At 39.4% G+C, this 25,279-nt stretch overlaps 1 protein-coding gene across 1 annotated transcript in view; it reads right to left on the reverse strand.

Annotated features, from left to right (window-relative positions):
• The window catches only part of dnah9 (dynein, axonemal, heavy chain 9), a 203,527-nt gene extending 182,398 nt beyond the window's left edge, over nt 1–21,129 (reverse strand). The window contains exons 1-14 of the mRNA XM_084741680.1: nt 20,747–21,129; nt 18,515–18,711; nt 18,263–18,421; nt 16,815–16,945; nt 16,477–16,688; nt 14,694–14,927; nt 14,341–14,508; nt 13,734–13,850; nt 13,488–13,638; nt 10,334–10,448; nt 10,055–10,123; nt 5,425–5,551; nt 4,778–4,924; nt 3,151–3,259 (exon numbers count right to left, since the gene is read on the reverse strand). Coding sequence (XP_084597806.1) covers nt 3,151–3,259; nt 4,778–4,924; nt 5,425–5,551; nt 10,055–10,123; nt 10,334–10,448; nt 13,488–13,638; nt 13,734–13,850; nt 14,341–14,508; nt 14,694–14,927; nt 16,477–16,688; nt 16,815–16,945; nt 18,263–18,421; nt 18,515–18,711; nt 20,747–21,100 — 2,290 coding nt within the window. The 5' untranslated portion in view covers nt 21,101–21,129. The remainder of the gene's footprint in view (nt 1–3,150; nt 3,260–4,777; nt 4,925–5,424; nt 5,552–10,054; nt 10,124–10,333; nt 10,449–13,487; nt 13,639–13,733; nt 13,851–14,340; nt 14,509–14,693; nt 14,928–16,476; nt 16,689–16,814; nt 16,946–18,262; nt 18,422–18,514; nt 18,712–20,746) is intronic.
• Nucleotides 21,130–25,279: the final 4,150 nt, after the last annotated feature.

Raw genomic sequence — 25,279 nt, forward strand, 5'->3', positions numbered from 1 at the left:
TCCATGGTGATGTCCTGTCAGTGTAATCCCCAAAGATATTCAGTTTAATATGAGTACATGAAGAAAAGCTGAGAGGCATTTTCTGCCATTTTGCAACAACTGATCGATTATCAAAATATTTAAATCTGTTTTACAAACTGTCCAGTCAAGCAAGTGAGTTTGCTTGCCCAACATGGGATTTTAGTTGCCCCAAGCAAGTAGGCAAGCCTTATTGTTGAGGCCTGAAATGAAAAAAAGAAGCTAGAATGGGAGGTGATAGTGTGTGTGATTAAAACACTTGAATCCCGGGGCTCCCTGGTGTTCAGTTGGTGGACCATCTGCTTCCTGAGGCTGTGGTCCACTGCAGCTCTCTTCTCATTTCCTGTCATATTTTCAGCTGTGTTTTCTGATTACAAGCAGATATTTAGATATATAGATATTTATATACAAAAACAATGAAAACCCCCAGGAAATCTCTGATAAAGTCAGTCAAGTCAGATGTGTTTTAGATTCTGTTTGCACTTTGTAGTCTGAGTACTATATTATACTTCGATCAAGTTTGATCAGGCTAATATACTTATCAGGATGCAGGGGTTATGATTAGATATTTTGTGATATGGTAAGAAAGGTCATATATTGCTTATTTTAAATCTAATTTTAGGAAAACTGTCTTGGTTTAAATAACACACTGCAGATATGACTATGACACAAATACAGATAAAAACAGATAACAACACAAAATGAACCACTGCCACAATTTTTTTGCATGTGTCACGATATCATGATAGTGTTTTGAGAATCAAAAGAGTATCACAAAACAAAATCTTGCAACACTCAACTGTATCGATATTTTCTTTCACACCTAATTGCCCCAGAAGGACAGAGGACAGACAATAGGTTGCGAAATTGTCTCGTGTCTGACTGGTGTGTTAGGGTATGATATTGTATTTCAATAAAACATGGAGTTTTATGTGTTTCAGCATGTCTTTCATGACATGCAGGTATAATCAGCATATGACTTTCACTTATGGATGCCCTGAACATGTTTTAGGTTCCAATATTTATTTGAAGTTTATTGGATTATTGACACTTTGTGAGTTTTTTTGTTTATTGGATGTAGTGAACGTACGTAGCATGCGCGGCAAAGTGAACTTGTCCCTCACACACATCTCTTAGCTGAGACTCAGGAGGACAGGAGGAGGTAGGAGTGGGGAGGAATACATAACCAGTCACTGGTTGATGGGCTGACGGTGGCTGGTAGGATAATTTGAACATATCGCCCAACCGTCACCTTACTGTCCATCACTTTATATGCTCATTTGTCTAATCTTCCAGAGTGAAAACACAGACTACAAAAAGCTGAAGGAACCTTTTCGTGGTGGTCACAAAACAAAGCGTTCCTTTATTTTAAAAAGTTTCTATGGGACAATATATGGACATTCGACCTCTTAAACTCTCAGGCCTTAAAATTCAATACTGGTTTGTAATGCTGACATTTCAGGGTACAGAAAAAACTATGAAACAGCCAGCAGTTTAAACTGATATGACAACAAGCAGCCCACAGTCCCAGCAGTGAGTTGAATATCAGCGTGACAGACTTCAAAACTTTTGAAATTAATTAAAACATTGTCAAAGTATTTGATACATGGAGCACATGGATACCACCATGACACAATGGAATGAATGTTATGTTTCCCTGTGCATGGGAAAGTCACTGAATGTTTCACTTAAGTGCTGTCAGTGCTCCAGCACTGTCAAGTTCTTGTCAGGGCCAGAAGATATATGGAGAAGATGGCCAATCTGTGCACTTTCACCAAATAAATCTACAGCAGACAAAAATCCTCACAAGCTCCCCATAAGTATCCAGCATATGTGTGCACATACATGCATACACACACGTGTACACACACAACAGAGAGCAGTGTGTTCTGCAGAGGGACTGAGCAGTGAGTTTATTCCCACAGACGGTCGGGTGCATTGGCTTGTGCCATAAACACTCTTCTCAATTCTGCTACGTTCTTCGGGGAACGCTGCAGTCGGAGAAACTAACAACACGCCTGCCAGCAGAGTGTCAAGCAAAGCTTATCAATGATTGAACACCTCTCCCCCTCTTATTTTACATGTTTTTCAAAATGCAAAGCGTGTCGGTTCGTGTCACGTCTCAGAGCAGCCCGCTCTGCCCTCGAACTGACAAGGATGGAGGGAAACACCAGGGAGGAGGAAAGGGGGAGGAATATTTCTGTAATAACTGGTGAATTTCAAACAAATAAATACCTGCTGTCATTACTGTTTACATCACACAAAATTTGTGCTGTATAAATTATGATTACATTAACTATAATACTGCAAACCTGTATACAGTATATATTCCATGAATAAGCCAAAAGCCGTTTCTGCTAATAGGATGAAAAAGAAGCAACTTTATCAAAATAATTACTTAGTCTCTCTAAATAATGACTTAGTATCTATAAATAATGACTTAGCACAGCAAAATAATGAGAAGCTTTCTCAAAATAATGACTTATTATCTCATAATAATGACTTCACATTTTAAAATATGACTAACTTTCTCAAAATAATGAGAAACCTCAAAATAATGATTTAGTATCTTAAGTAATGACCTACTGTCTGCAATAATGAGAAAGAGTTAGTCCTGCTACCTCATTATTCTGAGAAAGTTATCATTAATCATTTGTTGACTTATGGGATCTTTTTGTTGTTCATCATCAGTAGAAATGGGTTCCCATAATATTCACAGACCCTTAAAATTTGCTATTTTAAACACAATCATCTTACATCAACAGAAATTTCTGATAGTGACATGGTTGTGTACTGCAGTGCTACAGCAGCAGTATGTTGGGTGGGTAGCAGGAGCAGTGACAGCTGCTCAAACTTTAACTACAGAGTGAGGAAAAGATGTCACACACAGCTGGACTTGTTCTAAAATAACCTGCAGTGTAGATTACTACTTAAAGGACTAGTTCAGCATTTTAGGATATATTCTTACTTGATTTAAGCAGGAGAGTAAGATGAGGAGATTGTTATCTATTTCATGTCTGTGTGTTGAGTTTCATTTGGATTAACTTCCCCTTTAACAGTAAAAAAAAGGAGACACTGAAATGTGTCATTTGTCAGGAGTTATATCTGGTGGTTTTCAGATAGCATCCTGACCTTGACTGTTCCAGTTTAGACTCTCCTCTGCCTTTTTGAGTTGAGCGTCGATGTCCCTGAGCTGGCCCTGAACCAGAGGCTGCTCCACGTCGAGCACCGAGTGGATCACCTGCAGCCAGACAGTGGGAGAGAGAGGGAGAAAGAAAGATGTGATGTGAATTTCAGCTCCCATTAAGTGTGTACAGAAAGATCATTTTAATATAACGTCTGTGTGGCCACTGAAAGGGCACACAGAGGCCCAGAGCGTCAAGACAGGATGTCATCCTCATTAAAGTCACCGTCTCTGGATCGTTCCATGTTGCCATGACTTAATTGGACTTGAACTTTTAGCTACCTGAAGCAATGAAATGCTGTATTTTTAATATGTAATCATCTCATTGTGGGAGCTGTCCTCTGTGAGCCTGAGTTAATTACATCAGTGATGGCTCCTACATTGTTTTATGCTACATTATTAAAATTGCCATTTTGCCCCCTTGCCTGCTTCCCATTAAGACCAACAATAGAATTAAGTGTTTGATGGTGTCTCTGGCAAAGAGAAGCATATTTTATGCACTGAATTTCATTAAGTAAATACATACACTCTGTGTACATCCTTATTAGCATCATTTGAGAATAAAGTTATAACATATCTGTTCATGAGTTTCCTACAACCACAGCAATCAATTGAGTCAAATGAAATGGATCCAAGCCACAACATTTCTGAAAAAGTATCAGACAGCATTAAAAAAATCTACAGCAGCCCCATGAGGCTGTTATATTTGAACGCCAGAAAATAAACCTAACTAATGGATGGATGAAAAAATAGACAACGTCACTAATCCGCAATGTTTACCAAAGTAAGTATACTATCCTCCAACTCCATAGAAACAAGGCTGACAAAAGGTAAACTAATTTGGCAGATGTTGGTCAATGGTAGCTGTTCATTAGCAGAACAATACTAAAGTCCCAACCAAGCTGAGTTTTGAAAGATAATATTGACGGGCTTTCTCAAGGATTATAGTTGAAAGAGCAGTAGTAGAGCAGAGTATCGCTCTCAGTACTGTATATCTGTTCACTGTGTGTTAGGAAGAGGTGTGAGTACAGGGTGTCTTCATGTATCAACAAATTAAATATAGGACTTTTAAAATAATTTTTAACATTGAACCATTGAATGAAATTTCAATTTCAATTTCAAAAATGACAATTTTGCTACAAAACTCAACATCAAATGTGAAAATATAGGCATGTTCTTATAAATAAAAACATATATTGTCAGTTTAAAGTCATAAGTAAGGCAAAATGACAGTATTTGAACATTTACACTTTTTCAAAATATGTTTGTAAAAGCATTTGTCAAATTATGATCATTAGTGTGATGGTGTGAGAAAATTATATTTGTTCTAAACAATATTAATCCCTACGATTCTGAAATAAGGTTATATCAAGAATTCCTATTTTCTATGTTCAAACAAATATTTAACATCTTCTCAAACATAATTAAAGACTTTTTAAATTCTTTTTAAGGTCTTTTATTAGGAGATGTGACAAAAGTCATAACTCTGACATTAAATATCCAGAGTTAGCGAGTGTCACTATCTTTTAAAACCCTGTCTTCACTGCTGTTTAGCCTAACCTACAGTAAACCAACCTTGTTGTATTTGCCCACAGTGAGCTCCAGGTTGGCCACGTACTGCCACAGCTGCCCCCTGGTGGTGTAGATCTCCACTGCCGTCTCGGGGATGGCCTCGGTCTGTCTGGCCTCCAAGTATTTCACTTCCCTCAGCACGGACGCCAGCTAAGGAGAGGTGGAAAGGGAAATTAAAAGCACTGACAGACATAAAGACATTTACAAGCAGAGCATAAAATTACAGTTTCAGTTTTTATCAGTACAGGCTGCCAATATTAACATCTTTACTTTTAAGCCCAATTTCTGAAGCAAGAATATTTTAACAACTTGAATATTCAATACTAAAGTTTGTTGGTGGTAGAAAACTTTTTAATCACATGTAGATTAGCAATTCTGACTTAAAATTACTGACATTAGATGAAACATCGAAATACTGACGCAACTAATTAAAAAGATGAACATGAACAGAAAATACAGTTTTATTTAAGGATTTATACTCTGCAGGCAGGTGTGTGACACGTACTGGAAGACACTTAATATATCACCGAGCTAATAAATCACTCAGCTCCTGTTCACAGGTATTGTAAGCTAAAGGATTACAAGCAGCGACACATCTAACAGCCTGTCTTGGATCATTTTTTCGAGCATGTGGGCCTGATGCAAAAAACCTGTGGGTTGAAGTTGACTGAGATCAGCTGAGTGGCCGGGTCTCTGCTGATTAATGGCAGGCTGAGGTTGTACTGAGAACTCTCGCCCACGGTCTCTGTCCATGTCTCATACAGGCTGCTGGAGTATCTGGAAAAGAACACAATGTGCGATCACAATCAAACAAAAGTTATTATCACAGAAAAACAATTTGCACCCCTCCTGCCGGGGTGTAACGTTATTTCATATATTCCCATTAAAAGGGATCGGGCCTTTATTTCACGAGGCCACGGGCGTGAAAACGGCTCACAGTATAGAAATTAACATAAGCATGAAAACGAGCCGCTAAAAGGCATATGATTGAGCCATTTTCCCAATCCTCTGAGGTTGTAAACAGAATGAGAGGTGTGATTGGCTCGTCAGTATCGAGCAGACAATGGGGGCAGAGGGAGAGGCAGCGCTGAAGGAGGGTTAGATGTAGGCGTGAGGAGGGGAGGGGGTAATATGAGGATAAACGCTGATTCATCTGGCTGGGAACAGAGAATATGTCAGGGCTCTGTACAGCTATATCAATCTGTAAATAGCCACGATTATGATGAGAACTTCAGTGCGCACTGTGTGCTCCTTATTGGATTTCTGCTGTGAGCTTCATTTCCTGATAGTGGCACCGCAGACGCAGAGGCAATCAAATGCCTTGGTCATGGCCATAAATCACGCTGCATTTTGTCTGTGGGGGTAATGAGTGAGCATGCCCGTCCTGTTCCTGACTGGAATATGTATAATAATGGTGGCGTTCATCGGATGCAGCGGCACTGATTATTACCGTATAACAAGGGCTCTAATTTCTGATGGGACTAAATTGAGGGCAAAGAAGTGGCGTTGTTCATCATTCCATTACTCTGGGTGGGGGGACGTAAAGTGAAGGAGTGATATGAAGCGTGTAGAGCATAAAGAATGGGTGTTTGTCAGGGTGTGTGTTATCCTATCTGTGTGTGCACACTGTGCATCTCATTCACAAAATACTTCTTCACATACATCTGGGTACAGTATACTGCACAGACACGCACACTTTTATACCTTTTATACTGCCATACTTGTAAGGACTTATAGTGACTATAGAGCTGCAACAATAAATGTTATTAATTAATTATAAAATTAATCGCCAACTACTTTGGTAATTGATTAATCGATTTGAGTCATTTTTTCGGAAAAAAAGAAAAAAGGGCTTCACCAAATTATTATATTTATTATTGATTGCGTCCCGTCTAATGTCAGCTGGGAAACAGTCAAGTCCCCCATGAGCCTTTCAGGATTATGGATAATGAATGAATTATTGATTAATCTGTTACCTATCTTCTCAACCACTAGATTAATCATTTGGTATATGAAAAAGCTCATCCAAATTTCCTTAAATATATGTTGACATTCAAAGAGCTCTTTTTCGTGAAGAACTGTCAAAAGCCCATTCAGTTTATATAATAAAAAACAGAAAAGCAACAAATCTTCATACCTGAGAAGTAGAAACCATCTTTGTTTTCTTTTTGCTTGAAAAATTACATTGAGGTAATTAATCTAGAGCTGCAACAACTGACCTAATTCAGCAGGTGTTGTAGTGCATTTGGTGACCTGCCATATTAATGCCAAAATGTAGCTTATGTCTCGTCTTTGGTATGATTAGTCTTGTGTGTCGATCTGAGTTGTGATTAAAGGTTTGGGTGGGCAGCAGAAGTTTTCAGATTTCAAATGGGGCTGTGACATTCTTAAGTTTGGGAACGGATGCTCTACAGCATGTTTAAAAGAGAAGCCACAGGGCTTACTTCAGGCATACTTGCACCAAGCCAAGGATATAGATAAAAAGCCTTTATTAGTTTGGACAAATGAAGGTTAGAAATCACATGCCATGGACGCAGTGTAAGAGTGCCTGAAGTGCGGCTTGTGGCTTCCTTGGATTCCTAAAAGCCCCTCTGAATTCAAAAAAATGACAAAAATGGATATGCTGTCAAGAACGAGGGGAGAAAAGTAAAACATAGACAGCACCAGTTTTGGGCTTGTCTGTTTTTATGCAAACAAAAACTTATGGCAACAGAATCATTTGAAGATTCTAAAAAAGCAAAAATGCCACACATAGCTGGTTTAACACCAATCTAATCAATATCTTTCTACTGATGATTGAAAACATTACTTTACAGCTCTGTGAAGCCTTATAGCTTCTTTTTAGTTCATTGTTTTAGATTTATGGCCAAAATCTTCTGTTTGGTTCAGCCTAAACATTGTTATCAACTGCAAAATGATCACATAGTTGAATCAATTTCCAACAAAGTTCCAACAATAAGAGAACATTAGAACGTTGATGCAGGGAGGATTTATTGCAGACTGTTCTGTCAGACTGCATTACTTGTGCCTAATCACCTAATGACCCATTCTGGAAACTGACACCTTATTTAGACCAGGGATTAAAATGTGATCTGTATCCAGACATGTTATCCAGATAAGGAAAAGCAAATGTCCCGTGATCGGAATGTGATCCCATCTGCCCGACCACATCTGGAGGCAGTCTGGCTCATATTGTGTTTGGATCTCAGGTAGATGTAAACACAGTCCATACAACGTGCTGGCATCAGTACACAACATGACATTGATTTAATAAAATAAAACAGCTTGTTGTTCAAACATATGGAGCAAGTGAGCAAGAAGGCTGGAGAGTCACACCTCTAATTACTGATTATACATCTGTTCTGTGCCGTGAAAGCACCAAAAGGTGAGTTATTCAAAAGAACTCAGTGAAAAATTAAAGCAATATGAGTGGGGAATGAATAATATACAGCAGGAAATAACAGTGTGTGTGACAGTGTGCAGCTGATGTGTTTGAACAAGGCATATAATTTATCTAGTCACAGAGTAGCCTACACGCTGGTATTTCAACCCACCACATCAAACAGGCACAATATTTTTTTTATACAACGAGAGGAGTAACTTAATGTACTACATCTGCTGAATTAACTGGAGGGGACAAATAGTTAAGAATCTGTCACAGACTGTGTTTCACAAAGTTAAAGTTTCCTCAAGCTCAACGACTCACAAAACTCTGTATTTGTTTTCTGTTTTTGTTTTTTTAACTCTGATTTGCCACCACCTCAAGTTACTCGGATGCATGTTTTGCTCTGGAGGATCCAATCTCAGGGACAATAACAAGAATGCATTAAAAATATTAGGTATAAACGCAAAGGCAAGATCAGATCGTTCATTGAAACATATCCGGATGCAGATCCCATTTTAATGCCAGGTGTAAATGGGGTGTGAGAGTATTTACCCTGTATGAGAGCTCAAATTTTGAGAAAAATCTGGTGACCACTTTGTATATTCTGCCATCAAGCAGTTCCACCATTAATGTGGTGAAATAGTTAAGGGAGAAGAAAAACAACGCACCACCTCTGTAGCATTTAGGTGATGAGGTACTGTGCAAAATGTATACATATTTGTCAAAGGTATAAAAGATTTTAAGGAACAACGCCCTTTCCATTAATATTCTTGATCCACTTCTGGCAAACATCTTGGTCCTCTGTTCACTCAGCGAATCTCCAGTCTCAGACAGCAGCTCTATTCATGAAATAAAGGTTTGTGTATTTCGCCTTCTGTTTTTTCCCCAAAGTTGAAGTTTGACACAACTGTTGGACCACCGAACCGCACGGTTTCTTCCCGACTTCCTAGACATTGTTGTCAAAAGTTACATAAAAAGTAAAAGTAGAAAACTGTACACTTCTTATGATGGCTCACATTCAGTCGTGTGTGCACTGTAGGGTGTCGCCACCGCAGAAATGGCAGCTTGTTTACTTCCGGTACTTCATCGTATTCATCTATATAGTACAATCAAAAATTCCCAAGATGTTTCACATCTGTTACCTTCTGCTAACAGATGTGAAAACTAAAGCCAAGACGGGCTCTCTCAAGCATTATAAATCCCAGCAGAACACCTGTAGCAAAGATCCAAAACTGTCTAAAATCTCAATTTCAACAGTCATGATTCTTACATTAAATCTAGCTCTGACCTTGGAGTGGCAATGTGGTGAAGTGAGAAGAGGCAAAACATGTTCACGCTGTTGGATTTTTGTGTGCACCGAAATGGAATATCTCTCTTTGACTCTCATGCAACCCAGTTTGAGTCCATACAAACAGCATTCCCTCCCCAATGGGATGCTTCGTCTCGCAGGTTTTCATGTTGGATGTGGCCTAAAAGGCCATTTCTCACTTGGCATCAGTGAGCAGCGACGGAGCATATGGGATTATGGGAACCCCGTGAAATAATCTACAGAGCAGAGCCACAGTAATGAGAACATAAATCATGCCCCGAGCGGCATGACTGCATGCTATTCCACAGGGGCTGCTTCATAAATGTTAGACACTCAACTAACATAAACACAAATGTTGAGTTTAAAAACAGCATTGGTGTGAAGTTAAAGGAAAGACTCATGTCAGATATGGAGCTAATATCTGATTCATGTTGTTGGCTTTTATATTTACAGCCCAATAAGAGGGCGTCCTATCCTGTCGCTGTCTATTCTGTTTAATCCTCCGTCCTGTTCTTTTATTCAGTAACACATACATCCAAGCATGATGACACATAGTGTAATACAGTGAGATAAGGTCCACACACACCTGTCTAGCAGTTGCATCATCTCCTCATACTTCTGGATGACCCTGGCTCCTTCTGCAGACTCCAGGCACCTGCAGAGAAGATGAAATTTTACAACCCATGCAAAGGTTATATCCAATATCTTTCCAGTGGCCAATATTCCAAAACATCTCTTTTTATGAGGCCTTTAAAACAGCTCACAGAGCCATTAATTCACACTGAGACCACTGGAGATGCATGACCACACCGAAATTCAGTTTTTAATCTGCTGTGTTGGAGACAGGAGAGGAGAGGAGACTCACGGGTAGGGGAGGTGTCTGAATTTGGAGAAGGTTGTCTGGATGCGCTGCTGCAGCTCCTGAGCCCATCTCAGCCCGCCAGCCACTGCTGGCATGTTCTTGTTCACTGGAGTCCAACCTGAGGAGGGGAGGAATAATTACTTACACACATAATTAACACATAGTCAGTCAAAGATTGAGCTAGGAACTACACGTATTGTTGTTTTACACATGATTCACAGAATAGGGCTGCACCAGAACAGAGGTTAGAAGGTTATTTGATTAGACGTCTAGTCCGGTTGAAGTTGGATGGAGCTACACTGGCATCATGTGTAAGAAAAGTCAATGCACCAACAGGAATCATTACAGGGTAAGTTGTTCCACTATAATGGACACAACACAACTAAAAGGACAGAATTGAGCTGTCTATCAACACACAGTCTTAGCAAGAGGTCAAACACCTTGAACACAATGATCTGCCTACGTGAGCTGCGTGTGCATCACGAGACCTCTTGCTTTTCATTTAACCACACAACCTGTGTGTTATGTGCAGCCACCACAGCGTGTTCACATTAAGGATGTTCTGTTAAAGGCTGGGCAATATATCAAATATTATATCATATTGTGATATGAGACAAGATATTGAGATAGATTTTGGATATTGTTATATTGTGATATGTCGTAAGTGTACAAGAGTCTTTTTTTGGTTTTGAAAGGTGCATATATTTACATTTCTGTATTCTATATTTCTACATATTGTGTTAGCGCCTCGGGCTGTGAGAAATGAAATTTCGTTCCCGTATACTCATATCTGGAAATGACAAAGATACGGTGTCTGGTCCAATTCTGGGACAGTAGAGAAACTACAAACCAGTAACTACGAATGAAATTATTACTTTTATGCTTCATGGAATATTATTTTAATTTTTAGGTTTTCAAATTCGAATAATGTGAGGTGGTATTGGCACAAACTCCCAGCTGTGTCATGATACGCACGCTTGCACACTGTAATGGTGTTTAAAATAAAATTAAGTCATATGTTTAAAGTGTGTGTATGCAATTTCCATCGTCGTATATCAGAGACTGATTTACGTTTACTGATTTAGATTTACATTTGCACTGCAGTTTTCAGTGATGCATTTTATTGATGAAACAGAAATAAACAAGAAACAGTAACTTTGACCTAGACCAGAGTGAGTCAGTGCGAGTTACTGATTTCCAAATTTATTAAACTATATTAAGTATGCAGAGTGAAAAAAAAAGATTTTCAGTTTGGTACAATGGTTATTAAGTCCAGGACAGTTGACAGAACAATTTGGGACTTTTGTGGGACATTTTTTCTGTGTGGCACGTGCAGTTCTTAGCAAAAATAGACAGTTAAAATGGTCTGTAGATGGTCATATTGGTATCATACCAGTAACAGGACACCTGACACACAGTTTCAAAGTCTAAACCTGTAGAATATGTCACAGACATGAAAAAAATATTTATTTTATTTATCTCAACATTCCCTGTACCCTCCATTTGTTAATGGGGCTGCACGATATGGTAAAAATGTCATATGTGATTGTTTTCACTCAAAAATGTGTTTAGTGGGAATGGTCATTTTTGCATCGCAATTTTCATTTTCACTGACAAAAAAACTAATAAAATCCTGATGATGTGACATTTGTTGGGGTCTGTGGCAAACAAACATTTTGTTACATCTGAAGAACAACATTTGTAGGTCGGGTCATCTGTGCAGAACTACAGTACTTCATTATAATGCTGTTTCTTCTCACATTTTTCCTTTATCAAATAATTGCAATTTGGTTCTGGTTCTGCAATTTGGATATTACACTTAACCACATTGCAGTTTTGATTATTTTGCGATTCACTGTGCAGCCCTGTCTGTTAACAAGGCTTATACTAATGGCCATTATCAAAGGCAAACTCCATGTAGAACGATAGGAATGGTAGAAGCAGAGCCACATCAGCAATGCTGTCTGTGTACACAGCGGTTCAGCAAGATAGCTGTCACGCACAGGTAGAGGTAGGCAGTGTGTCCCAGGCGTAATGAGGCAACAGAAGTGAAAAACACAATGTGTCATTGTGTGGGTGAACTATGGGTGTGGAAGGACTTTAAGGGTTTTCAATGACTTAAAGTCTGCTAGATTTCAAGGATCCCTCTTGATCTTTCTCTTTTTAATTAGGAAGTTTTAAAATGAAAACCTTCCTAAGTTTAAGCTCTACAACAACCAATGTGCCCTTTCAAAGTGTCCTTGAGGCGTTCTCATTGATGTCACCGCTGAGATGAAAAGTCACATTCTCACTGAAACTTTTTTCCCTAAGTATTTTTTGCACCAGTCTGTGGCTTTATTAGAGAGTAGAGTCACAGTAGAGACATGGAAGTAAAAATTGAGACAAAGAGATAAGAAACGACACATGTCAACGACCCAAAGCTGGACCCAAACCAAGAATATTGTGGTTCATGCTCAGGGTCCCCTCTCTCAAATTTAAAGGGTTTGTTTCACCTAAATCAGGGATCAGCAACCTTTACTATCAACAAAGCCATTTTCAGATGAAAAAGAAAAAACATCTGTCTGTAACTGGGTTAGGGTTAGATAGTATCCGAGTCATCAGATACTTATATTTTTGAATTTGACATCCATAGCCAAGGGAGACTTAAGACCAGCCATTAGTCAAATTTAGAGAAGCCTACACCTAACCAGCCCATTCCATGTATAGCTACACATTTTTACATTGGAGAGTGTATGAATCACTTTAGACCTACAACAACGATACATGAAAATTAAAATGTCTACAGAAAAAAATAACCATTATTAATTTCCATTTCATTTCTTGTCAAAGCCACTGGAGAGCCGCATGCAGCTCCAGAGCCACAGGTAAATCATAAAATCATTAAATCATAAAAAACATATCTATCTCTATCTATTTCTGGTGGTATCAAGTCACAAAGATAGTTTTGATTTTATTTTTTTAAGTTCTGACATTTGTCTCTACATACACTTCAAAACAATGGAGGTAGGGCCGCACACTAATCAAAAATTTATCAAAATCACAATATGGCTTTCTGCAATTTTCAAATCTCCTTGCAGAAACTTTGTTCACTCATGTGTCTCTCTGTGAGGTTACAACTTTGTATTGTGCAGAATGCAGTCATTGTTGTGACTCTCACCCAGCTCCTCTGCAGTTTGGATGTGTTTGTTGTAAAGCAGTTTACAGCAGTCCAGCTCTCCGTCAAACATGGAGACGAGGAGAGGGTATCTCTCCAGAGCATCTGCGGCCACTAAGGGGCGCTCCAACAAGCTCCCGAACATATCCAGAACCTGCAGACATCAGATAAGAGAAAGGGCTTTCAATAACATGTGTGAACGTCTGTCAGTGTGAGAGACAGAGACAGACAGAGATTTAGTTCTCAGACCTTGAAGGCGTGCTCCAGTCCGGAGGCGTCCTCAAAGGCCTGACAGAAGACGGCTCCTAGTCGTCGGTCTGTGTCATCCACCTTCAGTTTGAACTCCCTCACATCTTCTTCATACTCCTGCAGGGCAGATAGCTCAGCTAGACGACAGCCAAAAACACCACACAGGAGTGCGAGCTAACACGCAGCCAGCACAGCATATTCCTTTTCACATCTCACTGACTCAAAGCCATCCAGCGGGGAGTACTGACTGGGTCTTACAAGCAAAAGTAAATTGCTTTTCTTGCTATAACTCAGGAACATCTTGGTTAAGCAACTAGATGGCACTGAAAAAAAAGTCTATTTGGGCAGAAAAACAATTTGTTCTACAAACGCTGGTGTGACCAGGCTGTGGTGAGGTGGTGTTTGCCAGCATGAGGAAAAAAGGGCATGTGCTGAGAAGTATTCAGGGGTAAAAATTACACTGACCTTGTAGCCTGTCGCGTATTTCATAAAAGCCTTGTGAAAATGAACTGACCTTCAAAGTTGCTTTGCAAAATTACAGGCCATTTTTCCCAGCAGGGAAGTGAACAAAACCCTTCATGCACCCTGTGATCCTGACGCTCCGTACCCTGTTGTTGAGGTCCAGGCAGTCATAAGGCTTCTCGGTGAACAATTTGTACGTGTCCGCGAACTCTTGGTGGAGCAACTGGACCTGCTGGCTGAGGGCTCGGCCTCGGACACCTCCAATCTCCAATTTCTCAAGCTTCAGCAGGTCCACAGCTGTCAAAAGGATATCCTACAGGGAGAAAGAAATGGAAAATGATGGGCAATCAAGCTAAACTGCAGTATCACTGCAAAGAAAGGTTGGATTTTTTACGTAGGGCAAGTTTAAGTTTGACCTCTCAATCCATGCTGCAAAAACGCAGACATTTCTAAAGGGTTCAGCACTTTTTGAGTGATGGATAATGTTTCCATACCCACCTGTACGGTCTTGACTCTGTTAATAAAGCAGTCGAGTCCAGAGAAGACCAACACTGGGGAGAAGTCCCATGGTTTCACCAAGTTCCCGTTCCTCTGATACTGGTTCAGATTGGCCTTACGGTCCTCGTAAGTGCTCCTGAAGAGCTGCAGGATCTCCAGGCTTGTCTGAACCCTCAGGAGACTTTCTGAAACCTCTCCTCTCAAAACCTCTTCTGGGACTAGATACACGTGGGCCTGGTGTTGGAGAGTAGTGGCAGGTTAGCCTGGCTTGTGTCATAGTGACAGTTAAATGTAATAATCCCAAGTTCATCAAAATATTATCTTAATAATTTATAAAGAAAAAAAAAACTCAGAGCCAACAAGACAATCTGTTCACAGTCTCATGGTGGATTCATACTAAGGTTTCGGACTTACAAAAAATCTCTTGCTTCTCTGTTTTTTGCATCTAAACAGCATTAAGATAGAACGGATGCAGCCTAAGTAAGCTGAAAAAATCATTTTCATCAAATTTATGGAATTAGCATTATTTAGCTCACTAAACCTGATAAAATCTGCTAGTGAAAGTTGACATTTCAGCAGTGTTGTGCAAGTTCTAGTAATTAGTTCCAGGTTATTAAATCAAAAGCAATTGAATTACTTTATCAATTATTGCATATAAAAGTAATTAGCTACTAGAGAAATAACTTTTCATTACTTTTAATTGTCTTCTTTAATTCCCTTATTAAGTAATGCACTCATAGCTATATTATTTTAGTGTTGCAGTGGCACAGAATGGGAAAAGACTGTTTTTTCTATCATTGTTCCCATTATCACAGACTGAAGTTATTAATATTCCCAACCAGACAGACAGTATCTTTAAAGCTCACAAATTAACATCATATTTTGTTTGTATAATCCGTAAACAAACAGAAATGTGAAAATTTTTAGTGTTGGAACTATTTCCTGGCCTGGCACAGTGATTTCCTAGAGCATATGCTGATTGCCATGCAGCCTCATTGTGACTTCAATAAGTCAATAATAGTTACAGCTCTTAACTCTCCTTTAAAACCACAACTTCTACTGTTTCTACTTTCGCTGCTACTAGTTCTACTGCATTTTAACCAAATCTTCACATCCTCAGTTTCAGTTGATATTATGCTTACATGGTGAATATTCCTTTAGGGGGAAATATTGCAATTACACACTGACACAAAGCAAACCTGGGCAGGATGGTATTCCAGATAGGATCACCAGCTGGTCTCTGGGGCTCTGGGCAAAATAAATTGAGACTGCCATGTGCACTGTGGGTATTTGAACGCCACAGGATACATACACACAAATTCCAAAGAGAGTGAGAGGAACTTTGGGGAGGTGTGTGAATAGGGGACCACAGCTCAATTTTGCCCCAGGTCCCTCTAGTGGGTTAATCCAACCTTGGGAGAGGGTTTGTGGTACACTTCTGGCAGCAAAGCCAATGTTTGCTTCCAAAGAACACAAAGGAACAATAGATAATTTGATAGCATGAGCAGTGAAAGCCTTCATAGCTGAAAAGAAGAACAAAGAGAAAAGTGCCACCCACAGTAAAACTTTACTGAAAGAAAATCCAAGAAAATAAGTCACAGTACCACCCACCCACTCGTATCTCCTTGTACTGACAGGTGATCTTTGACAAGAGCAGTTCAGAAAAAACACAGTAATGACTACTTAGCAACAAAGAGTGTTGTTACTACAAAAAACAGAAGTTGAAAAAACAGGTTCTTAGGACTGGATTGTCACTTGACAAAGAGAAGACTCTACAGTTGACCTGCTGTATGAGGAGGTTGCAGGTCTCCTGCAGCAGAACAATGAGACGTGCTGGGGTGTTGTAGTATCTGGAGTTGGCCCACACCAGGCATACTGTGTGCATCAAAGGGCCAATCTGACCCCTGACATCAGGGAACTCAGCATTCTCCACGTCCTCAAACAGACGCTGCAGGGGCTTCAAGTAGGTGCAGATGTCTTTCGCCTCCTCCAAGGCTGGCGAGTGAAGATATGATCAAAGTCAGTTCAATGACAGAAAAACTACATGTGAAAAAATAGACCTCAGAAAGCAGGAGTCATTTCATTTCTCTGCATTGTTAGGTGCATTGATTGTGTCATTACCTGCAAGGACATCCTGTTGCATGTTAGTAAAAGCTGGGGAATAGCTGCTCTCCACAGCCTCCAGCAGCATCGCCATCTTATCTACCTTCGAGGACTTTAACTGGGAGTGGATGCACTCCAGATCTGCGTATCTTTTAAGAGAAAAAAAATTAAGATTAAAAAGGTTTCTATCACTTTTGTAGAAGAGCACTAGATGGAGCTGCACCGAGTTTGGCATCGCCTTAATTCTGGGATCTCAGTTCATTTTTGATTTCCAAGGGGCGCAGACCAAAATGTTATCTGGATGCAATTGGAAAGACCAACAACCAATCAGAGCAACAAACTATTTTGCTATTCATCATTTAGTGTAACACTAGCAATATGCATGATTGTTTGTTGCCAGGGCAGGGCCTTTCTGTGCGGAGTCTGCATGTTCTCCTCGTTTCCTCATGGGTTCTCTCCGGGTACTCCAGCCTCCTTCCACAGTCCAAAGACATGCAGTGTAATAGGTTAACTGATAAATCTAAATTGTCAACTGGCAAATTTGCCAGTACGTTTATTTGATTATGTAAAAGCTCCACCTCACACTTATCGTGAATATTGATTAACAACCAATCTCTATGTGACCTAACTCGTGTGCTGCAACCAAATGTTTAAGTCGAAACTTAATATGTTCTTCAGTTATAAATAGGCTAGAGCATTTTGATCAGGCATCAAGTGAGATATCAGCAATATTACATATCAGCTCCCTCTTTTACCTTTCAATGTAAACATATTAGCCGCTAATACATAGTTTCTGCAAGCTAATGTTCATTTAGTTAATTCTGTTAGTTACGCAACAGTTTCAGCAGGCAGTTACTGGGTGGAAATATTTACTAACAACCTCTATGGAAGAAGTAGTTTTAATTAAGTGAAGAGTAGGAGAGCATAATTACTAGGTTGGTGAGTCCATACAAATGTATTATTAATAGATTAGTTGTTTAAGAGAGGAAAAAAAAAAGATTTTGGATTGGTATTGGTATCAGTAGACACTCAAGGTCGTGGTATTGATATCAGTATCGGACATAAAAAAGTGGTATTGAACCATCACTAATCAAGAGCATTTGCAACCAGAGTGCATGTACTCCTTATCTGCATATGTGCAAGTAGAAACAGATGGAGAACAAGCAAGTTTTACAGAGGAAAAACAAATGATAAAAGTAGAGGATATTGGCCTCATAAGATATAATTCTGCTGCGTTAGTATAAAAAAGAAATAAAAAGAGAGCACCAGGCTCCAAATTGCATTTTTCACTTGATAGCACAGGTGTTCCCAAACTAGAATAATTAGTAGCAGCAAAAACTTCTGAAACAATTCAACTCTGAGGTCCTGTAGGGACATGTTATTGTAACACAATCACGACACCGGAACAAGTGCTTCTCTGAAGCTGCCAGTGGATATGCAGTGTCTGTAATAACAGAGGCACTGACCTGTTCTTCCAGAAGAGCAGCTCTGTGTGTGGTGTGGGGTTTTTGCCTTCCAGCAGGGCCTCAGAGGAGTCTTTCTTCAGGACGGCGCAGATCTGATGGCTCCACTCAATCACTGCTGACTCCAAGGAGTGGATGATGCTCTTATCCGCTATTTCCCCCCTGTGATGTTTCACAGGTAAAACCATTTTTGAATGCAGACGTGGGACAAATGAAGCGTTGACATGAACCTTTATGTCTCATGGTTTTGTTTACCTTTTGTCTGTCTCCAGGGCAGCTTGCTCCACTCTCTCGGAGCCTGCGGGGAGAGGCAGCAGAGTCTTGCCTTGGACTTGGCCCGACACCACAAACACATTGGTCTTGAGGGAGTGGACGTGGCGTCTGACATCCTGAGACACTACCTGTGGCCATTCAGTGTGGTTCCTGCTGTTAGAGAGCAGCGGAGCCACAACCTGTAGGAGAACAAGGGAAATCAGTATTCTCTAAATGGAAGAATGTTTGCTTTGAAGCAAATTCTGAATGCATTCAGTGGTGGAAGAATTGCTCAGATCTTTTACTTAATTGAAAACCACCCAAGTAAAAGTTTTGCATTCAAAATTGTAATAAAGCAATCACTGATGCATCAAAAGCAGAACTCGTTTAGGGCTGCAACTAAAGATTTTTTAATAATCGATTAGTCTGTTGATTATTTTCTCAATTAATCAATAAGTTGTTTGGTCCACAAAATGACAGAAAAAGGTGGAGACTGTCCGTCAGTGGTTCCAAACACCCAAGATGATGTCCGCAAATGTTTTGTTTTGTCTATGTTTCAAAGATATTCAGATTAATGTCACAGAGGAGTAAAGAAACCAGAAAATATTCACGTCTGAGAAGCTGAAATCAGAGAATTTGGATGGTTTTTAATGAAAATATGATTCAAAATGATTACTCAGTTATCAAAATAGTCAGCGATTAATTTAATAATTGATTAATCATTGCAGCTGTAACTCATTTTGCTCCACGTCAGTGTTAAATTACTACATATTACACTGCATTGCATTATTGGATTATTATTAATGTTGTGGCTAGCAGGGGTGAAACTAAGCCCAACTACTGTGCATTGTGTCAGGTAGTTTATTTATAACGTTGCATCATAGTTCATGAGCACATCATATTTTTTGTATGTGAAACCTTCATATGTGCAAAGCAACAATAGCTGTCAGGCAGATTTAGTCAGGCTGAAGCCATTTTGTGGTAATTAGTTTGTGACAATTTAATTATTTGTCAGTTTGCTTAACAGGCCTATTTAATGCACTTCTAAATGGTGGAGATCTTAAGGTAATTCATCTATATTTTCAAAGGGCCCTAATTTAAAATCTAGTTGAAATCCTTTATTATTATAAGCTCAGTAAATACTGTGCTTATGTAACCTTAGTTACTGTACACAAAACATCTTGGTGTGTGTCACTTACACATGTTCATTTTAGTTACTAATGTTGTCATTTATATTTAACTGACCAGTAGAACACACTATGGTAAATAATATTTTTAGTAGCAGTTTACTATATCATTTTACATTTCTGTGAAAGGGATAGTTCACCCCAAAATCAAAAATACATACTCGCCCTTGTCTGTAGCGCTCTAAGTAAGTCATAACGTGACTTCTGGTGTGTAGTCTCTCTAATTACATATTTTCACAGTCCTATATTTCAACAATTTTACAACAAAAAGCAACTTTGAAGTGTAAAATTATGTTATTATGGTATGCTAACCCTCAATTTTCACACCACAGAAGGCTCTACTGAAAAACTTTACACAGTTGCAGCCCTAAAAAGCACAGGTGTCAGCAATGATACTAATTAGGTGTGTTCAGTTTAGTGTAGCACAGCCTTTTGCTAACAGCACAACAGCGGCACCCTGACTCTGTTTGACCTAAATGGAACCCAACCTTAATTAGTATCATTAGTAGCACCTGTGTTTACTCTACTATTTCATGTCAAAATGGCTGCTGTGAAAAGGTCAGTTTTGTTGTCACTGGTCAAGACAAAGCTAATTTGCTTGTTAGCTAATATTGCAGGGGTCAAATACACAAAATGTCCTTAACTTCCCTTTAAAATATACATTTTAGAAGTCGAACACACTACTACAATTTTTTTTTTAAAATGAATAAACAGACAGTAACAAAAGCAGTGAGGGTGTGTGGGGGGTGTTGATGGATTTTTGCCCCTGTATGCTCTTGGGTTAACGGCCCTGGATGTACCAGCGCAAATAAAGTTACATATACACAGTTAAAACGTAGTGAGCTATGAGTTAAGTATTTAAGCTACATAATTACAAAGAATATTTGAGTTTATGTACTTTGACCACTTGGCGCATAGAGTTGCGCTAGTGACAAATTAAAAGTCATTTTAACTCACAGCTCAGCAGTGTGAGGGAGAAATGGTCGCAGTCACAGAGCCTGCACGCACATGGCTAACAATAATTAACATATTCTGCTCTGCTGCTTACCTCCTCAACTAGAGCAGAAAACTGGTCCAGTGGAGCGTAAGACAAGTCCCCGCAGACCAAGTTATCCTTCATGGAGTCTGGACTGAGCGCGGCGCCGCTCTGCTTCACAAAGTAGACCGCCTTGTGTTTGGCGGAGGCCGTGAAGGCGGCGGCCGGCTGCAGCAGTCCGCCCGCGGTCACAGACACCACCAGAGTCCTCCGCTCGCCTCTGTCCAGGAACTCCTGCAGCACCTGCCTGTTGTCCTCGTTGGACACGCACTTCTGCCATTTGTCCTGCTTCAGCTTGAGAGTCTTCAGCACATAGTCCGCTATAAAGTCCAGTCTTCTGTCCTCAGCCGCAGGTGACTCCTCCATGTCCGCACGGTGTCCTGTCCCGTCCCGGGTCAGTCAGTCCCGATGAGCGAGTGCATGAAGTGATTGTGTCTCGGCCTCCATAGTAACGCAATGTTTGCATTAATCAGGCCGTTGCTTAGGGGACATGAGCGACCCGGAGCTGACCCAGGACGGAGGCATCCCTCTGTCTGTCCACCTGCTGTGATTGACACCCATTGTTCCTCTGCAGCCTTTTGTTTGAGTTTCAGGGGAAAGTTGTTGTCGAAGTGTGGCCACCAGAATGGATGTTGTGTAAAGGTAATATAGGACCATTGTGTTTAAATTTAAAGGCTCCCATGCACTCACAAATGGGTTTCGTTTATTCGTCTGCTTTTTGCCTTCTCTGTGCAACATTATATAGGGGTGTGTTCAAGTTCAGTGGGACACTTTCAGAGCAACTGCTGGTTGGCTAAAAAAGTAATTGAATAGGCCTGTCCAACTTTGATTTAAAGTGGGACAGGCCTATTCAATTACTTTTTTAAATGAGATTTTAAAAAAGTAAAGTGCTAAAGGTAAAGTTTGGGATTTTTATTTTTTCCTCCAAACATTATGTACGTTACGTGTCTCTGTGCTTAAAGGTACAGTTCACCCCAAAATTAGAAATACATATTTTCCCCTGGCCATTTATCCATCTATCCATCATTTTTGGGGGTGTGAGTTGCAGAGTTTGGAGATGCCGGTCCAAGAGATGTGTGCCTGTCCTCCGATGTAATGCAACTAAATGGCACTGGGCTTGTGGTGCTCAAAATACCTAAAAATAAATCATGACACATTTACTTAAGATAATCTGCAGACCTTGTTATGAGCAGTCTGACACTTTCTTTCTAGTAGATAAGAAAGTAGTTCTGGTAGATTCTACTGCAGAAAGAAAGTAGTTCCTTCATGAAACTGCTCACAACAGGGTTTGTGGGTTATCTTCAGTAACCAGGTCATGATTTTTGGAAAGAGACACTGGTTTTGGATTTTCCAAATGTATTTTTTTTTTTTTTTGGTGCTTTGAGCAACACAAGCCGAGTGCCATTTAGTCCGATTATATTGGATAGAAGGCAGACATCACTACAGCTGATATCTCTAAAACTCTGCAATTGACAAAAAAAATGTATTTGTGATTTTGGGGTGAACTGTCCCTTTAACAACAGACATAACCAATAAATTGGCTAATTAGCCTACTAATGAAATAACAATCCTCTAATAAACAATGTAAACACCCATAAACTTAGAATGGTAGCAGGTCATTTAAATAGAATTACAATTATATACTTTATTCATATTTCTGAATAATCAAAGTTAAAATAAAGGGCCAGATTTGACCCACAGGCCGCCAGTTGAACAATCCTGGTGTAGAATAATGATGTAGAAACTAAGGAAAAAAAAAAAAACATTTGAACACACTATACAGTTTTGTCTGTTTTGTAAGAGGGTTTTTTTTTTTTATCTCAAACAAAGACAAATTGGACATGACTTAACATAAGAGAATGAGGCCAAACAAGGTCGACTTATAGGTCAGTTAGGGTTGTGTTACAATAATAAATTACCTTGAGACCTTTAAATGGCAGCTTGCATGTTGGAGACCCCGGTAACTCAAAATGTAGGAATATTGTGTATATAAATGATCATTTCCATGAAGAGTTTTTTAAAATCATTTTCCCACATTTGCTGTAGGTGGTGGCCAAACTGGGATAATGCTTGAATGTAAAGTGGAACACTATGTTTTACTGTATTGATGAACAAAAAGTGGCTCAAGATTTTATTATTTTCAAATCTGCACCTGACGATGTTATCTATATATTAACTACAATGTTATTTTCTGAGATATAACATTAAATATAAGTATATTAAATTATAATACATTGAATTATGGTGCTTGCTTACAGTGACAACAAAATCAAAAATAAGGTTCATCTAATGAATTAGCCATGTTAAAAAAAAGTTATATTTGTAATTTTCCTGTCATCCCTCTCAGCATCAAAGTTACATTTAATGAAACAATTCACCATTAGAATCATTACTAATTTTGGACTATGCTTCAGTTTGGTGTTTTATTCAAATTTATAAAATCATCTGTATAAAACAAGCGTCCATTGAACAGTAGATGGCAAAGCTGAGCGAAGAATTAACTGCACAGGACAGGACACAGGCGCCACCATGTGGTACTAAACTGTTAATACACAGGACAAGACCAGTCCCATTTTATTAGACCTTTACAGCGATAATATGATCAAATCATCTTATATGAATGCAGAAGATCCAAATACTACAGAAAAGTCTGGGCCTCTTTTTTAAATGACAAGATTAGGGATTCATTTCTCGATTAAAAATCATTATTAAAAATGTGGATGTCATCTTGAGCTTTGATCAACATTTTTCACCATTTTCTGACATGTCATGTACCAAACAACTAATCGATTAATTGATAAAATAACTGACTGATTAATCAATGATGAAAATAATCATGAGTTGCAGCCCTAAAAACACTATATTAGGCTAAAAAATTTCAGTATATTTTATATTGAGTTAATCCAGAAATAATGGAAAATAATCAAGTTGCTCTTTTCTCCTTTCCAACACTCTGTCATGCTGTCTTTAATATTGTTAATGTAGTGTTCGCTTGGGAAACTTAACTAAACAATCTGAATGAGGTAAAGTAAATCTGAGGATGAGGGAAAGTGAAAGGAGTTATGGCCTAAAAGTTACATACAGAGTCTCAGAAAGGCTTTAGAGGCCCTCTGAGACATTATGTATGTCCAGCCCACGCTCTCTAACAAGGAAAGGAAAAGCTCCCAGAAAATGACAAAACCTTGGGACAGGCAATTCAAAGAGAGATCCCCTCTCCATGGACGCCTGGAGAGCAATAAGACATGCAGGTGGGAATATAAGGATAGTGTAGTGGGAGTTCGGGGCAGGAAAGTGTTGGGGATATTGGGTAAGCTTGGAAGATGATGAGGCTGCAGGGAGGAATCCTCTGCTCGTTTGTCGTCAGTCTGCTCTTCGATGGACAGTCCTGTCCATCACACCGTCTTATCTTGTCTCCAGAGCTTTCTCCTCCTCCTGCAGGATTGGGTGGATGTCAGCGAGGAACTGGAGGAGACGGGACTTTGTAATACACACAAAGGTTTTGTATTTGTCATATATGTGCTGCCCCACACCAGCACAGGATATGAAGTGCAGCAAAATCTTAAGTGGCCTTGACTTTGTTTAAAACTCCAAATTCAAAACCATAAACTTAGTTTCAGTCATTCACAAGCATGGATGAGGTGAGGTCCACCACTTTGTGAAAACTGCATGGCCAAACACGCAACAACAACAGTTTAAGAACAACGTTGCTCGACACAAAACTGCAAGAATTTAGGGATTTCACCATCTATAATTCATAATATCATTAAAAGATTCAGAGAATCCAGAGAAATTTCAACAACATTGAATGCCTCAGGTGGCGCTACATTAAAAACGCACATATTTGTAAAAAAGATACTACATAGTCTCAGGATCACTTTTGAAAACCGTTGTCAGTAAACACACAAGTCCCTGCAAACACACTGCATCTACAAATGCAAGTTAAGACCCTACCACGCAAAGAGAAAGACATATATCAACAACTTCCAGAAACACTGCAGACTTCTCTGACACCTGAACTCATCTGAGATGGACTGATGCAAAGTGTGCTGTGGTCTGAGTCCACATTTCAGAAATCATGGACGTTGTGTCCTCCCAGCTAAAAAAAAAAAAAACGGTTGTTACCAGCTCTAACTTCAAAAGACAGCAGCTGTGATGGTATGGGGGTGCATTAGTGCCCATGGCGTCATGGGTAAAATAACATTGAAAGGCACATACAGGTGTTGGAGCAACATATGCTGCCATCCAGACGATGTCTTTTTCAGAGACGTCCCTGCTTATTTCAGCAATGTGTGCTGCATTATGAGGCACAAAATACAACCACAGAAACCAACAACTGTTGAGCATCTGAAGTCATATATCAAACAAGAATGAGAAAGAATTTCACTTTTTCAAAACTTGTTAAAAGTTGTCAAGAAGAGAAAAGGTGATGTATCAGTGGTAAACATGTCCCTGTCCCAATTTCTTTGAAACCTGTTGCAGGGGTTTAAATTCGGAATGAGTGTTAATTAATTAAATATCTTGTATTTGTACTGTATTCAGTTGAAG

Source organism: Lutjanus erythropterus, chromosome 17, assembly GCF_056507025.1.
Source record: "Lutjanus erythropterus isolate fLutEry1 chromosome 17, fLutEry1.hap2, whole genome shotgun sequence".
Taxonomy (NCBI): Eukaryota; Metazoa; Chordata; class Actinopteri; order Lutjaniformes; family Lutjanidae; genus Lutjanus; species Lutjanus erythropterus.